Genomic DNA, 17,297 nt, shown 5'->3' on the forward strand with positions numbered 1-17,297 from the left:
CTGATGGGGATAAGTGCCTTGGCACGACACCGGTATTGGGCAAACCCTAACCTTAACCTTGATGTGAGCCAGTAAGCCCTGGTAGGTCACATTAGACAAGGTAAGATAGCATTTCAAGACACCTGGTATTAACAAAAGGATTGCAGCTACAACTAGTGGCGCTTTGGGTTACCCAATGTTTTGTGTTGCCCGAAGTGTCCGTCTAAAACTGAGCATACGTGTAAATGGTTGTCTGGTTTGTAGCTATAAAGGACACGGTGTAAGTCAACAGGAAACTTCGAAAATAAAAAATAAATACAAACTATTAGCTTTAGTGACTGCAGAACATCCAACTATGCGGAACCATTGACATTAACAATTTCTTTCCACCGAGAATGTCAAGCTGGTGCACCACCACTATGACAATCTACCCGTGTTGATTTTGTAACATTCAATCCAAGGGTGAATTTGACGACAGATTTTCCCGGTAAGGTTTGTAATCTAAAAGTTGCTTACTAATCTTTTAGCGACGTAAAACTAACCCGTACAGTGTCATCGTAAGCTGTCACAGTCTAAACTAGAAAATAGTTACAGTAGCACTAGATAGCGAGATACTAGTTTTAAATCCTTTACTACATCTTGATACAGTAACGGATAACTGTGTTATTCAATATTTCCATGAGTGGACGTCTTTCAAATGTCTTTTACACATGCGACCTAGCTCTTCTCGCTATCCTAGACACACCACATAGTTACACAGCATGTACTGTACACTAGCTAGCTACTTGTACTGTCGACATCGATTATGTGGTGGTTACACGGCACCTGTTAGGTAGCATCAGACAACTGCAGCCAATTATCAAGCCAGTAGAATTTATAATGTATCTTTCCCTAACCAGGGAACTCCTGCTGTGAGAGGCAACATAGGATTACTCTAAAGGCTAGCGTTGGCCTCTTCCCCGCAGCCATGCCAGTCCCCATCTTCTTCCGCCAGAGCCTAGCCTGCTCACAAAGCTCAGCCCTGCTGTCCTGTCTCCGGGGTGTGCAGAGTGGAGGCTCGAGGGGTCTACAGAGCTGTGTGCGAGATGTGCAGAGTGAAGGGCTAAGAGGGCTGCACAGCCAGACGCAGCAGCTTCTCTTCAGAAAGATTCCTCCCTGCTTCCACACCCAGACTCGGGGGGCCAAGAGGAAGAAGGGCGGCTGGAATCAGGAGGAGGAATGGAGGACCCGGAACAAGACAGTGCTGACCTATATTGCTGCGGCAGGGGTGGGCATGATTGGCATGTCCTACGCTGCAGTGCCACTCTACAGGTTGTACTGCCAGGTGAGAAGGAGGGAGAGAGAGAGTACAGAGGTACAGATCAGATTACAGTCGTGTCTGGAATGGTATAGGCCTTGAAGGTGTTGTCAGTGTCTGTCTTCGGTGTTGCTGCGGTCTAGGCGTCAGGGCTGGGAGGCACCGCGGTGGCAGGCCACGATACGGAGCAGGTGGAAACCATGAAGCCGGTGAAGGACCGCATCATCAAGATCACCTTCAATGCCGACACCCACGCCAGCATGCAGTGGAACTTCCGTCCTCAGCAATCAGAAATCTATGTAAGACTGGACTCATGGTCTTGACATCTGCTGTTGCTTCTTTCAGTCTTTCCCTTCCTGGTCATCAGTCTGTTCCCCTCATCTTCTGTTCCTCTAAGATCTATTTATCTTTATCGCTTGTCTCTTTGTGTGTGTGTGTGTCTGTATGATGTGTGTTTGTGTTTCAGGTGGTTCCAGGAGAGACTGCCCTTGCATTTTACAAAGCCAGGAACCCCACAGACAAACCTGTTATTGGCATCTCCACCTACAACGTGGTTCCCTTTGATGCAGGACAGTACTTCAACAAGATCCAGGTAGGTCTGTTTAGACTGCAGGAAGGACTCTGGCGCCTGGGTAGCAGAACACACCCTTCCGTCCAATTGATGAGTCTAACTCACACAGAGAGTGATTGTGTAAAATCACGGACAAGAAAAAAAACGGAGAAGTATAAATCGGCTGCAAGTAGTGAAGGGTCTGCACGTAGAAATACTGACACAGTGTGTGTGTGGGTGTGTGTGTTTCTCTCTCAGTGTTTCTGCTTTGAAGAGCAGAGGTTGAATCCTCACGAGGAGGTGGACATGCCCGTCTTCTTCTACATCGACCCGGAGTTTGACGAGGATCCTCGCATGGCGCGGGTCGACACCATCACCCTCTCCTACACCTTCTTCGAGGCCAAGGAGGGCCAGAAGCTGCCTTTGCCTGGGTACAGCTAGAGCTGTGCTCTGGCCCAACAGCCGCTCTACAGACTAAACCATGTTCACAATCATTGTTTAACGCTCCCCTCGTTCAAGGAGGACACAGAAGAGACAGTGTATGTACATAGATAATCAGAATGCTCCAAGATACCATTTCATGTGGGTTTCGTGTTATAAAATAAATTATGATTTTGTGTTAGCCTCTGGAATTCGATTATCACCATGACAGATGTAATCGCATTGTGTACCACCATTTCAACACTAGATGGCAGCAGAGGGTTGTAATTTTTCGTGTCCACAGATTAAACTCAGTAAAATTATATTCACCGTCAGTAAAGTAATGTGATATATAAAAACGGCTGGGACGCTGGACATGGTTGAAAGTCAACATTGGCTAAGCCTCGTGATCTGACCTGACACTCCTGCAGTGTGTATAGGGCTGATCAAGTTGTATTGTCCTCCGACATTGACATAACAAATGTATTTGGGCATGTTAGAGCTGACCGTCTGTATCCTGCATGTCGGTAATTACGTAATGGTCTCAGTTCTGCCAGCTCCTCTGCATTACATAACGGAGTCTGATCAACAGACCTGAGGCATCCTCAACACTGTTAATAATAAGATACCTCTGCAACCCAAGGATTAGGCACTGTTATCGTTGTACCGTTGTATGTTATTTTTGCATAGGATGTCCCTACTTTTTTATTAAAGGCCTGACTGCATTTTAATTTGGTTTCCAGCCCGAATAGCCAGAATGCGATAAAGCTGACTTTGTTTATCCATTTGGCATATCATTATGAGGTCATTTGTTCAGTGGTTGCATGCTTTCTCTACAAAATGTAGCCTTCTTTATGGTCATTGTTTTCAAATTAAACAATCCGGCCTGTCTCCTCTGTCAAGGGGCTACGTCAGAAATCGTGGTGAGCCAAAACAACAACAAACCGAGCATGCTGTTCTGGCCCTGTCAGGCTGCGGGCGGTCCCCAACACTGACCCAGGACCAGATAATATAGATCGATGTTTATCCTTCAGCATGATGAAGTAATACGTTACTGAACTGCAGTCAGCGGCACCCAATTCTTACTCAATCCACAGCTCGCCACTCCCCTCCATCAACACGGGTATTTATGGATTTTTGACGGACGTTTTCAGCGTCTACTACAGATTCAAGGCTGCCCTAGCAACCCAATGGATGAGCCAACCGTAGCAAAGCACACAGCCCGACCCTCCACCGCTCCGTCGGAGGAACCAGCAGGAGATCGGGATGACTAAAAGAGAATCGCCAGATGTAGGATAGTCTACAGCACAGTGTGGCTGACAGTCCTTAAAAGGACTCAATCGTTACAAGATTTCTATTCACGAAAATGGGATTTAAGGAATTGTGCTTTAGCGAATGAAGGAAGACGCCCGCACGCGAGTTGCTGCTGGAATAGGCTACTCGTGGTCTTCGTTACATTACACAATTTTATGTTACATTGTGTCGCATCAGTGGCAAATTGGACACTTGTAGCTTTCACTCAAGCTTGGGTCGTTAAAAGGACCGCTGATTGTCAAATTTTACTTATGGAACGTATTTAAGTCATGGACAGTTTTGTATTTGAATTCCAATCACGAGAAGCATTTAAAGAAGTTTAAAAAGACAATAGGCTACGTGAAGTGAAACGGTAATCTGTCATCCACACTGCAGTTCTCTTCTCCTGTGCTCCATCCTGGAATGGGCCGTTAATGCTGAGAGTGATAGAAGACGCGCTTCTTGTTCACCGTTCCACAATGGAACACAGCCGTCCCTTTCCGTGAGGATGACTCACAGAGCCAGCCCCGCCAAGGCCTACGACTTTCTGCTCAAGTTTCTCCTGGTCGGGGACAGCGATGTTGGGAAAGGGGAGATACTGGCCAGCCTCCAGGATGGGGCCACCGAGTCTCCTTATGGTTACAACATGGGTACGTGTGCAAGATGGGGAAGAAACGGTAACATCACAGATTTTACTACAATTGTTCAGGTTCTAAAAGTGTCTTGACGAATTATAATTGAAAACATTGCAGTCTCTCTGCACATGGTCAATGTTATTTGAGCTTTTGGATTACACTGGACGTCAGACGATGGCCAAGCAGGAGTAGACATCTTCCTCAGAAGGTTATATTTAGGATCAGAGTCTCATACCAAGACTAAACTGACCGACATAGAACAGACAGAGACAGACAGACAGACAGACAGACAGACAGACAGACAGTGGTAGATTGGACAGACTGGTCTGAACTGGAAGTGGTTTAGTGAAGTTGTTAGTAAAATACAACAATGGTGCTATTTTTTTCTTGGGTTCAGATTTCACATCCCTCTCACACTAGAATGCAACATTGTTCTTATCTGTGGCAGCTGAGCTGGAGGTGTGAACTGAGCAGCAGGTTCTAGTGGTCCCAGGTGTAACAGTAGGAGGGTTCTACCCAGTTGACATCCCAGGCATGACTGTGCTTGTTGCTGCAGCTGTGGGAAAACTGCAGTATCCAAAACCAATAATATAGTTTCTACTGTAGTTTCTACTCTGAAACTGTATATTAATTGTTTGCTACAGGAACCAGGTTCAGGTTACTTTATATCTACCCGTAGGTAGATTTGGACCAGTAAAACAGCTGTGACTGATTAGACTAAATGAGCTGCTAATTACCTTATTTTCTCTGTTTGCCTTTTTACTAGTCCTCAGTAAAGCAACCACAATTATTTAATTCTGGAGATGAATGTGTCTGTGTATGAAATTATATATATTTGTGTGTGTGTGTGTGTGTTTGTGTGTGTAAGGTTGTAGAACCTCTCACTAGAGGAACCACAGGAATTCTGGAATCTCTCTTTCTCCTCCTTGGAATCCAATACTCTGGCCACTGAACCTTCTATATGGGTCACTTGGTTACAGCTCAGAACACACACAAACAAACAAACCACCAAAGCATACAGAAAACATGCAGTCTCCATCTCATTTGTTATCTCTGTCTTTCTCTATCATTTACCTGGGATATGTTCATGTAGCTAATTCATGTAGTAATTCAGTTGTTCATTCATGCCCATGTTCCACAGCAGACTCATCTTCTCATTGAGTTTAAAGGTTTCGGTCAATCTTTATTACTGCAATTTGTATCCATAACTGGTATCCCCTCCCACTTGGTTCACAGTCCTTTCACCTCTGTATAGAAGACCTCCAAACTGATCGTCTGAGAACAGAGTCAAAGGCTGTATTTGAACTGTTTGGATTACAGACCTTGTGTGTGTGTGTGTGTGTGTGTGTGTGTGTGTGTGTGTGTGTGTGTGTGTGTGTGTGTGTGTGTGTGTGTGTGTGAGGTGGCATGCAAGTATTTGTGTATTTTTCTGTGGGGGATGCTGATGCCAGGACATGACTAATTTTGATCCCAACTCAGACAGAGAAAGTGACCTTGGATGAAACATCACATCTCAGGACACAAACAAATACAAACACGTGTACTGTCAATATTTCTTCAGACGCTCAAAAGTAGAAGCAGCTGTCTCTCTTGAGAAAAAGCTGAGAGAAAAGGACAAAAGAGGTGGATTTCAATACAGCACGTGCTTTAGACATGGCATATGGGAAGAGAGAGAGCGATAACTGTCCATTTCATCACTGTATAACAGATGGTTGAGAGGTGAAATAGAGAGATGGAGACAAATGGAGGAAGGGAGAGGAGTGACCTGTGTTGTGTCCTCTCTGTCTCACGGGCACCTGCACCTTGCTGAAAGAACAATACAGAACATTCTCGGATTTAACACATTTAGACGTTTTTGTGTCTGTATATGGGATCCAAAATGCTAATAGGAGGGTCACTCCCCTGTGTGTGTGTGTGTGTGTGTGTGTGTGTGTGCGTGTGTGTGTGTCTGTGTGTGTCTGTGTGTGTGAAGCCAAGGTAGGCCTGCCAGCTAACACAGCCATGTTATTGTGATGTCTGTCAACAAACATTAGACTGATCATGGCTGCTTACGCAACATTATCACTCCACTTGGACGCCCAACAAGATGTTTTGTGTGTTTGTGTCCGTCTGTCTCTGTGTGTCAGAATGTGTGTGTGTGTGTGTGTGTAGGTCAGATTAGAGTATTTTTTATCTTCCAGTGTTGTGACAGAGGCCCCCTGAGTGGCCATTCTATGAAGCCTGCCTTCGCCAGCTGGCAAGCAACACGTTACATAACATCCCACCTCTCCTGTCCTGTCCTTCCCTCCCTCCATTGACTAAATAATGAGTAAGGGTTATGGATTGATCGTTCTGCTACATAATCCCTGACTGGAAAGGAAGTTTTGTTTTTTAATGGATGGTCAGGTCTTGTGTTAGTGTTGGTTACAGCAGGCACTGGACTGTACATGTTTATGGAGCACTTCGGGATTGTATACAAACACACACACACACATCCTATCTCCAATTCTCTTCCTCTCTCTCCCTCTCTCTCCCTCTCTCTGCCTCTCTATCTTCAGTTCCTCCATATGCAGTTTTCTGCTCTGTACAGATACAACACTGACTGCAATGGATGTTAAAGTGTGTTTGTATTTGTTAGTATAAACATACCTTGCTCAACATGAGCAATCCCCGGTCACATAAGCCAGGAAGGGAAAACGTCCAGATGCCACCACTGATCTGGCACAAGTTTCTGTCACTCTCTTTCTCTTTGTCACCCTTTCTGTGTCTGTCTCCATCTCTCCACCTCCCTTCAACTCCCTCTCCCCTCACTTTTGTTTTTGTTTATCTCTTTCTCTCTGCTGTATTTAGATTTGATGGATTGCATTATTTCTATTTGTACTCTCTTTTATTATACTACATGCTGCTCCTCTCTTAAGCAGTAGTGTAAATCTGTGAATGTGAGAGCGTTAGTGTATTTATTGAGCCTTACGATGGCTAAGAGCACCATGTATTTAATTCCAGGGAGCTTAGCCATTTCCTGTTAATTACTGTAATAAAGAAGGAACCTTCAGTGCTTTTGTTCCTATAGATGACGCTTGTGACAGTGGCATAATATTAACAGCTAATGTGTGTGTGCATGCGTGGGTGTGTGAGTCATTCGAACCATCATTGGGTACTGTACTATGTTTGGATGTTAAAACACTTGTATCCTTCTGAGGTGTGTGAGTCACAAACACACACCGGTGGGGTACGGGGAAGCTATCTGCCTGACATTACAGAGTGGCCCAGTGATGGGAATTTCATAATCTCTGGTCTTTCTTCTTCTCTTTCTCTTGCTTTCTATTTCCCTGTCTCTCTTTTTCCTTTTCTCTTTCTGTTTCTGCCCCTCTCACACTCGTTCCGTTTCTCTCACTGTCTTGTCTCTCTGTGTTTTACAGTCACACACACACACACACACACACACACACACACACACACACACACACACACACACACACACACACACATGCAACTGCATTTTCCCATCAGACACCTGGGAGGTGTTGGAGGATAAGGACAGCTCAGACCGAAAATGAACAGTGATTTAATGAGAATGTTTTTCATCGTTGACAGGAATTGACTATAAGACGACCACTATCCTCCTTGATGGAAGAAGAATCAAACTCCAACTATGGTAACATACCCACACACGCACACACAAACCGTGGTCCTCATCACATGCCAGTATTATTTTTAGAGGATTTTGCTTTTAGACTGTGCTGAATAGTTAATCAGAAACCATGTTTGATGTGTTACAGGCTCAGACGTTTTGGTTGAGCAGAATGGGGGTGGGAGGGGGGTGGGGGGGTTGCCTCTTCTTGCTACACTCCAGTCACTGCTGGCTAACTTGCAATCTTGGGTCCACCAGTGAACGAGGCTTGCTGGTTCTCCTCTCTCCCTTCATGTAGTCTCTCACTCACGAACAGTCAATATCCGGGATTATTGATCTGCATCATTTTATATCATACCAGAAATACACAAATGAACGGGCAGTACTGAGTCAGACAAAGCATCAGCTTGGTCCTTGAGCCAGCAGGCACCCCGTATTGAAACACTGGTTCAGCCTTACATTAGTATGCTATACTGTATATTGTCGGAGGACTATAGGACATCAGTACAGTTATGATTCTGTTCATGAGCACTATACAAGCATTTTTGTGTGTGAGTCAGCTTTTGCTCTCTCCTGAGTGCAGAGCAGCAGTCTGCCAAACCAAACCCTGCTCTGGAATTCAGACCTGCACAAACTCCACACTGCTCATGCTCGGTCAGATCTTAACTGTGTGAATTTGATTTGTTACAGTGTAATGTACATAAACAATCACCCTCTACACCTGCAAACGCTATTCCTGAGAGTTCAACCTCTCGACATTCAGAGCTCTTGACCCCTAGATGGGTGGGGCCCCTGCTACAGCAGGGACGTTCCCCTCACACCTCACTAAGCCAGGACAGAAGGCAGAGACACTAGTGTGTGTTGGTTTGATTGACAGCTGCTTAACCTCTGACCCTTGTGTGTTTCAGGGACACCTCGGGCCAAGGTCGCTTCTGCACCATATTTAGATCTTACTCAAGAGGGGCACAGGTGGGTGTGTGAATATGTATGTGTGTATGTATGTGAATGTGTTCAAAATGCATGTGTATGTATGTGTCCATGTCATTGTTATCCAAGGGTTTCTTTGGTATGTCTAAACTGAATAGGCATGGGAACTCTGACTTAATCTTGGTTTAGAGTATTTTGAAAGTAATTCAGGTGTTTTAACATACATGTGGTACGCAGGTTCCCCATAAGAAACAAGGAAAAACTGATACATGTTTCCATTATTCGATCAGAAATCTCATCTGATATCCATCTAGACAGGTTACAGATTTCCTTTTGAAACAGGATGTGTGGTTGGGTGTCTGTTGTCTTTATAGTGATGGTTACACACATGAGAGTGAAGGCTAGGTCGCCCATGAATGCTTTTTAAAGCATGCACTGTAGCCCTGGGAAGATCCTCTGATCCTAAAGAACCAAGAACCCAGAATAACCTAACCTTCAGCAATGCCTCTAGCTCTCAGCAACATTCCCAAACCCTCAGCAATGAAACTATCTAACAACAAAGCCTTCAACAGTAATAAACCCTAAACAATACCCTCAAACTCTAATGGGAAAATTCCAAATCAAAACCATAATACATCTGGTAAACACATTCCTCCTAAAACAACTGTGGATACTGAATTACTGTCTTCCCATCACACTTTTAAGTGAGCCAACATTTTGGAGTTGAAAATGTGAGTTGAGTCACACTTATCATTGAAACAGAAACCCATCAAAACCAACTGTAAACCAGTGTTCCCCCGTATTGTCCTCACCTACTAAGGATGCTAAGTTAATATTGTTGTCCTTACTCATAGACCCATTACTGTGAACACACTATAGTAACCATGGTGATGATGCCACCCCCGCCAGCAGCTTGAACGTTGTGTCCACATAGACAAAGTAATCATCCAAGTTAGTGGGTGTGTGTGTGTGTACTTGTGTGTGTGTGTGTGTGTGTGTGTGTGCACAAGCGTGTATGTGTAGTAATCTTCACATTCAAACACACTAGTTCCTGGTCCCAGAGGTAAAAACCTAACTGCAGTTCAACAAACTCTGTGTTTTCCTTTACAGTACACAGGAATGGGTCATTTCCCACTGGATTCTAGGGTTCCCCTGTCAGCAGACATTCCTACCTCACACTGTAATATGAGTGCTGGATCTGAGAACCACAGAGCTTGTGTGTTTAAGAATACCACTCTCAATCAAAGCCAAATAAATCTATCTCTCTCTCTCAGGGAGTTATCTTGGTCTATGACATCAGCAATCGCTGGTCCTTCGATGGCATTGACAGGTGGATCAAGGAGATAGATGAGGTGAGACTTCCTTACTTCTGTGAAATCCAAGTGTGCAGTGTGTACCTTTGATGTCTATTTGAAAGAAAATTAAATTCAGATGTAATCAATTGGATGGACATCATTACACATTGGGTGTGCAAAAATGTACCGTCTACCGTCAGCAAGCACTCTCACAGGAGCTCTCTCCCTCTCTTCACCTTTTCTTCCTGGTTCCCAGCATGCACCAGGAGTGCCAAAAATCCTGGTAGGGAACCGCCTGCACCTGGCCTACAAGCGTCAGGTAACCACGGAGCAAGCCCAGCTGTACGCTGAGAGGTTAAAGGTCACGTTCTTTGAGGTCAGCCCCCTTTGCAACTTCAACATCACAGAGTCCTTCACAGAGCTGGCCCGGACGGTACTGATGAGACATGGGATGGAGAGACTATGGAAGCCCAACAGAGGTGAGGGTGGATGTGTGTATACCTGTGTATGTTTATATGTGTGAGCGTGAGAGAGGGAACGTAGTGTCTGTATGTAAGTGATGCTTGTCCTGTTTAAGCAAGAAACAGTGAGCTGTAAGCTCATGAACTGATGTCATATCCTGGTTCTCTTTCTACTTCCAATAAGCATGCCCTCTAGTGGTGTTTAACTGCTTATTGTAAAATGATGCTCCACCTCTCTTTCTCCATCTCCTCCCTCCTTCTCCTCCCCCTCTCTCCCCCCTTCACAGTGCTGAGTCTACAGGACTTGTGTTGTCGCTCCATTGTGTCATGCACCCCGGTCCACCTGGTGGACAAGCTGCCTCTGCCTCTGGCCCTGCAGTCACACCTCAAGTCCTTCTCCATGGCCAACGGCCTCAACGCACGCATGATGCACGGACGCTCCTACTCCGTCATAGCCAACACTCCCAGTGATCACAGTGCCATCAAGAGGACAGGAGGGGTATTGCTGAAGAAACCCAAACTAATCCGCCCACCAGTCAGCCCAGCCCAGAGCTGTGCGCGTAACAGCTGCAAGATATCCTAGCAATAGCAGCACAGAAAGGGAGAGTTTGCAGGATGGGAAGCTGTCTCAGAGGGAACAGGAAATGGCCCCTGCTCAGAACAGCTATTCTGTGCTAAAACAACGCAGAGCTTCAGGCCCTAAGCTATGAGCTGGGAGAGCAGAGCTGGAAAGGTGCCATAGCCAAGAGAGGCTGGATACACCCTTAACAAGGCCGTAAATGCTAATGTCCTATTGGTTCAGTCCACGAATGCAGTCCTTCAAAGGCATCCTTACGTGTCACTGAGTGCATGTGAATAAATGACTACGGCTCGAGAAAACCTTTTCACAACAATGCTTTAAAATGCTTCTCTCACTTTATGTAATGTGGCATTTCAAACCAGCAACTCTTGAAGAAAAAAAATGTTTTTGTGTATTATATTTGTACTATAGAAAATGTGTCCGTTTGATACTATATTGTTGTTATTCGCAGTAGGGTTTGTACCTGGTTTCAGTTTACAGTGTACAATCTTTGAAGAGGTGACTCAACACCAAAGACAGACAAACAAATGCGCCTGTTTTGCACAATAATAAATATTGATAACACCCTTTCAAATAAATTTCACAAACAATCCTTGTGGGTGTTTTTCTTGTAGCATAATACTGGTGATACATAGTGTATGGGATTAAAGAACTGCAGAACTATGCAATGTTTTTTCCATGAAAAACATAATTGTATAATCTAATAATCTTAAAAACATAACCCCAAACTTCTTTGAATCAGGTTATGTGTGGTCCGGTTCTTCTTGAATAAATTGTTAGTAATTTCTCAAGGGTTAAATACAGTTAGTAGCCTAATTGTGAGTAATCCATTTCTTTGTAATAAAACCCTAATCACGGACATGCCCCGCCTCGCCTTCCACTGACGGGTGTGTCGCTCTTCTGTCTCTATGAGCGTCAACATTTTCCCGGCTTGCATTGGGTGCTGCTACAATCGTTGGCCACGTAACCGGGCCACGTCGCGCATTACTCGCCATTTTCACATCGAGGAGTAGGAATTTAGTCGTACAGACCCGCTTGTTTGGTTGTTAAACGACTAGTAACGGAGGTTGGCAAGACATATCTGAACTGACTGAAATTGGTTTGCTTTAGAGAAGATACTGTTGCCTGCATCCTGCAGAAACATGAACATATTCAGACTCACCGGCGATCTTTCCCACCTAGCAGCCATCATCATCCTGCTGCTAAAAATATGGAAAACCAGGTCCTGTGCCGGTGAGTAAATATCCTTATTTTGGTGCAACTTACAAACCACGCAAAATCTTTCTTAGTTTTGAGCCCTATTAATAGAGCTGCATGAAACGTGGTTCCTAACTAGTCAACATACAGTGGATACTAGCCAGCTAGTTAAATAGCTAACCGGCTTGACTGCTTCTGTCTAGTACGCTGGTCTCTTAGCTGTAGCATAGCATTTCTGCATCCAACACGGCCTAACGTTACCTAGCTTTTAAGTAGGAATACAGTTCATACTAGACTAGCATGCAGGCTGTACAGATATGTCGCTTTCATTAATGCATTACATTCAAATGCGTTTGTGCAAATCTATAGTGTGTGATCATGAATGTAATAAATAGTTGAGTTAATTCGCACTGGCCTACGCAGTTGTTAGCTAGTAACACACGTTAGCCGACCAGTCGAGCCCTGTGAAGTCCCCATTCATTTCAGCTTGCTGTCCCGTAGCTGCTTCTCTTGCTGTCAATGCACTCGCTCACGTCAATCAGGGGCACCAGCGAGGGAAGCAACCGGGCGAATGGTCAGCTAAACCCGTTTAGTGTGTGGTATGTCATTGCTCATCATCTCCGTTGTGGCGGAAAACTGTGAGCTTAACTTTATCAATTCATCCGCACGACGACTGGCCTGATTTGACCTAGGAGTGACGTGGCAAGTCGCTAGCTAGTAATGTTAGCAACATCTATATAGAGAAACATAAACTAGTCAAAGTGCTAAGACAGCACTAGTTGTTGCAGCAAGCAAGCTACAGACAGGAACGTGGTTCTCCGATTGTCAGAGGAAGTGGTTGACTGTCGCTAACTGTATCTGGATAAATGGTTGTTAATGGTTAAAATGTGTTGTCCTGTACATCCCTGCAATAGTACCTACACTAAAAAGTGTCAAAGCCCGTCACTGCATCTGGAGACGTTATGTCATATTATGATAACATATCAAAGTTTCATCCTGCTACATAGTTTATTTAAACAGAAAACCAAACAGAAGTGCATCCTCACCGTGACAGCTTTAATAATAATTGTATCATCTATGGAGAGAAGCCATTGAGATTCTATCAACCAGGAGTCGGGGGGAGTAAACGTGAATTTTTGGGGCCTTCAGATACATCACCTGCCTGTATGTGATCTCATTGTGTATTGACTGGTAGAACAATCTTCAATTGCAGTCATTTCACTGGACAGATGAACTTTCTCTCACATTCTCTCTCTTGATTGTGTGGACAGACTTATCTCTCTGTCTAAACAGTGTGTGTGGACTGTTGGATAGATGGTATACTGTGCTTACTTACTGACACTGTGTTGTTCCAGGCATCTCTGGAAAAAGCCAGATCCTGTTTTCCCTGGTCTTCACCACGCGCTACCTGGACCTCCTCACCTCCTTCATATCGCTCTACAACACTACCATGAAGGTAGGAGATACACGTGTAAAAGATCACATACATGCACAGACCGCCACTCCTTTGTGTGCTAAAGAAACATATCCTACTTGGATAGACTTAGTGTGCCATCCAGCCATGAATCCAACAGTGTATGCTGTCACTGCATTGTTGAGCCTACCCCTGCATGTCAAGTTCCTCAAAACATCTGATAGCCCACACCGTATGCACACAATGTTAAGTATAGTACAATCCTTCAGCAAAAAAAACAAACATTAGCAGAGAATTTGGTGTTTCTAATGGTAATGATAATGTAATGAGTTTGAAAAGTGGATCTGGGTTTTGGTTTGCCGGACTGTATATGAAGGTCCTTTCAGAACAGGTAATTAATGATGGAAACTGTTTCAGGTCATCTATATTGGCTGTGCATATGCCACTGTCTACCTGATCTACGCCAAGTTCAAGGCCACATACGACGGTAACCATGACACCTTCAGAGTGGAGTTCCTGGTGGTTCCTGTCGGAGGACTGGCCTTCCTGGTGAACCATGACTTCTCTCCCCTAGAGGTAAGACACGCAAAAACACACACATATACCTTTGTGACTTACCCATTGGTCCTCTCTCTAACCATCTCCTTCACCTCATCTTGTCTCCTTCCCCATACTCTAGATCCTGTGGACGTTCTCCATCTACCTGGAGTCTGTGGCCATCTTGCCCCAGCTATTCATGATCAGTAAGACCGGCGAGGCGGAGACCATCACCACCCACTACCTGTTCTTTCTGGGCCTCTACCGCGCGCTCTACCTCATCAACTGGATCTGGCGTTTCTACTTCGAGGGCTTCTTCGACATGATCGCCATTGTGGCCGGGGTGGTTCAGACAATCCTCTACTGCGACTTCTTCTATCTCTACGTAACGAAAGGTCAGTTGTGGTCAAGGAGTTTTCAACCGGGTTTGGAAGTGGAGATACAGACTTTTTTTCATAGTTTAGTGTAACGTAACTAAAGGTTGAATGCACTTTGACTTTTGTCTTGGCTGACAAGACGTAGGACAGGTTGTACATGGCTGATGTTATCTGTTCTGCGCCATGTATTGATGAGTAGATAGTGTTTTCAGCCAAAGGCAGTGTTAACTAAGTAGTCACTCAACCTCAACCATGCTAGTTCTAAAGTCCAGTGTCAGTTCAGTCGTATGCAGCCTTACCAGAAGGGCTTTAAGATTGCCTCAGTTATAGAGAACTTTCTCTCGGCTAGGCAGGAGCGCTAACCTTCTCTGTTCTCTATTTCAGTTTTGAAAGGAAAGAAGCTGAGTCTGCCAGCTTAAGTGCCAAAGAGCTGAGATTTGGCAGACTCGCAGGAGAGGGTGGTGGGGTAAGGTAGCAGAAGACCCTGTGCCCCCCCCCCACCCTCCCTCGCCCCCCACCCCCCAGCCAGAGTAAGATGCCTGAGACAGAGAGCGAATGGGAATGGCTCTCCGTGGGTCCTGTCTCGTCGTCTGACCAGTCAGGGGCTCCAGAGCCGGCCGGCACCCACAGCCTTCGGATTTCTGTTTGATGCATCTTGCCTTAACTTTTTTATTATTCTGTATAAAGAAAAACACAGTGAGAAAGGTTTTCTACATAAAGATGTGTACTCTATGATTTGACACATTGGCAATTAAGAGTTGAAAACATTGATTGCCTGTGATTTGGCACTGTAAGATATTGGAGCGGACTTCTTGTGGTTTGAGATTGATATTGATTGAATCGTTTGTAAAAGTATTTGCAATCTCAATAAATGTACATTGTTTTCCTGAATCTTATTGAGGGGGCATGATCTGGAGAAATCAGAGCCCTGCGCTTTTGCTGGTAAACTTTTTTTGTTAGTTTTTTCCCCAGACGGTTTTGTTCCGTTGTTTAGCCCCATGCACATTCCTGTAGATGGCCAGTTACAGCCTCTGTCATCGGACGGCTAGGTTTCCCAAAGCCTTGTTAGTCAGAGTATTTTTTCCATTTCACTAACAACCCAAACCCACTTCAGCTGGAACGTAATCTTTTACGTTTACATTAAAGAAATGTGTTAAATGAAACACCAAACTATGAGATGATTGAATCTACGGTAGATACAAAAGCGCAGAACTTCTTTCACTATACTGGCTTTGGGACACATAGCTGTGGCCAGTAACAAGTCCTCAAAATACTGATGGAAAAGGTAGAATTCACCTGCAACTGTCAATCAAGTTTGTGTAAAACAGCTGGTGAACTGCTCAATGCTGTAAATTGCTTTCTTTATTCAAATTTACCACCATCTTCCAATTGGATTCCTTATGTCTGTTAGACAGGGTTTGTGATGGTGTATCACCTGTAATTATACTCATTATCTGGTGCATCACCTGTAACGACTACTCATCGGCTCTTTCATCGAAATGAGTTGATTGGTAGTATACTGTAGGTTATGACCACGGTTGTAATCTGTTTTGGAAAATAAACTTCAAAGGACTTCACTGACTGTTAGGGTTTTTATCATTCAATAAACAGCTGTGTCTGTAGAATTGTCTACTTGATGTGCATATTACTTAGCTCACTGAGATTTTCTTGTAGATAATTGGGCTTGAGCACAATACTATGGACACTGTTGGACAGGAGTACCAGCAAACTTTCTTGACACCAGTCTGCCATCATTGTCCACGCATAGAAAGCATTCCAGTAGTTTCCCTTTTTTTATAAGCTTTGTTTTGCATGATGTTGCCGCCACAAATAAAGATTCGAAGGAAAACCCTTGCTCCCATGTATGACTAACAATTATTACAACTTGATGACGGAAGGATAGATGATGATATGATGTGTGTGTATGACTGATGTCTTTTATATATTTTTTTTTGTATTATTATGGTGACCAGAAACATGTTGGTACTGTGATATTTCTCTGGATGATGGCGCTTCAATGAGCCTTTAGATTGTGGCCATGCTTAAATATTTTGTTGCCTTCCGGCCATGCAAAAGGCGTCTCCCATGTGTGAACAGGCCGGTTTGGTTTAGCATATCCCCTACAGTGAAGGCTGTGCACGGGAGGCCCTCTGTGTGACTGGGTTCATGTGTGATGAAAAGACAGGACTGCACGTAACCTCTTTCACAGAACCAGCATTTAAACAGCCATTCCCCTGTGTGGGATCTCCTGTACGGTCAGCTCTATGTTCGATCTAAAAACCTTATCACAGTCCTAGTAGGGACTTGAGAAGGCCCCATTGGGAATCAGAATGTGCCTGAGTGTAAGGATGTGAGTCACTGCAGGGGTGGGGTTTCTGGGCACTGGGGGTGTGGTGTTGTTCCATGTGTTTCCTCAGGAACATGTTGGTGTTGTAGGTCATTTCACACTCCCAGCAGAGGAAGCGCTTCCCCCCATATGCCACCTCTCATGGGCAATGAGCTGGCACTGCATATGACAGTCTCTCGGACACTTAGAGCAGCAATGTGGAAGTTTTCTACGAGCTGAGGTCATCTTCTCTTTCATTCTCAGAATGAGCTGGATCCTGATCCATCTCCAAGATATTTTCCTTAACTGATGTTTCCATTTGAAAGGTCCTGCTGACTACAATTGTGATGAGAGCAGACACTCCTGTTTGTTCACTGACCAACCCCAGTTTCCACCAGA

General features: G+C 44.6%; 3 protein-coding genes across 5 annotated transcripts; all 3 read left to right on the forward strand.

Annotated features, from left to right (window-relative positions):
- Window positions 1–402: 402 nt before the first annotated feature.
- Window positions 403–2,448, forward strand: cox11 (cytochrome c oxidase assembly homolog 11 (yeast)). Of its 2 annotated transcripts, none has more exons than XM_067244800.1 (5): window positions 403–466; window positions 879–1,303; window positions 1,420–1,575; window positions 1,743–1,868; window positions 2,085–2,448. In XM_067244800.1, the coding sequence occupies exons 2-5, from the start codon at window positions 947–949 to the stop codon at window positions 2,265–2,267; spliced, it is 822 nt and encodes a 273-aa protein (XP_067100901.1). In that variant the 5' UTR covers window positions 403–466; window positions 879–946; the 3' UTR covers window positions 2,268–2,448. The 2 variants fall into 2 exon arrangements, with proteins under 2 accessions (XP_067100901.1, XP_067100902.1); XM_067244801.1 differs by having other exon boundaries at window positions 439–471.
- Window positions 2,449–3,464: 1,016 nt separating this feature from the next.
- rab40b (RAB40B, member RAS oncogene family) lies at window positions 3,465–11,639 on the forward strand. Of its 2 annotated transcripts, none has more exons than XM_067244798.1 (6): window positions 3,465–4,216; window positions 7,748–7,808; window positions 8,693–8,753; window positions 9,986–10,063; window positions 10,263–10,485; window positions 10,755–11,639. In XM_067244798.1, exons 1-6 carry the CDS (start codon window positions 4,048–4,050, stop codon window positions 11,048–11,050), a joined length of 888 nt encoding a protein of 295 aa, XP_067100899.1. In that variant the 5' UTR covers window positions 3,465–4,047; the 3' UTR covers window positions 11,051–11,639. The 2 variants fall into 2 exon arrangements, with proteins under 2 accessions (XP_067100899.1, XP_067100900.1); XM_067244799.1 differs by having other exon boundaries at window positions 3,465–4,189.
- Window positions 11,640–12,000: 361 nt separating this feature from the next.
- LOC136950956 (ER lumen protein-retaining receptor 2) lies at window positions 12,001–16,426 on the forward strand. The gene is made up of 5 exons (XM_067245492.1): window positions 12,001–12,280; window positions 13,600–13,700; window positions 14,076–14,234; window positions 14,338–14,590; window positions 14,957–16,426. Exons 1-5 carry the CDS (start codon window positions 12,190–12,192, stop codon window positions 14,989–14,991), a joined length of 639 nt encoding a protein of 212 aa, XP_067101593.1. The 5' UTR covers window positions 12,001–12,189; the 3' UTR covers window positions 14,992–16,426.
- The last annotated feature ends 871 nt before the right edge of the window (window positions 16,427–17,297 follow it).

The sequence above is a fragment of the Osmerus mordax genome, chromosome 10 (genome assembly GCF_038355195.1).
Source record: "Osmerus mordax isolate fOsmMor3 chromosome 10, fOsmMor3.pri, whole genome shotgun sequence".
Taxonomy (NCBI): Eukaryota; Metazoa; Chordata; class Actinopteri; order Osmeriformes; family Osmeridae; genus Osmerus; species Osmerus mordax.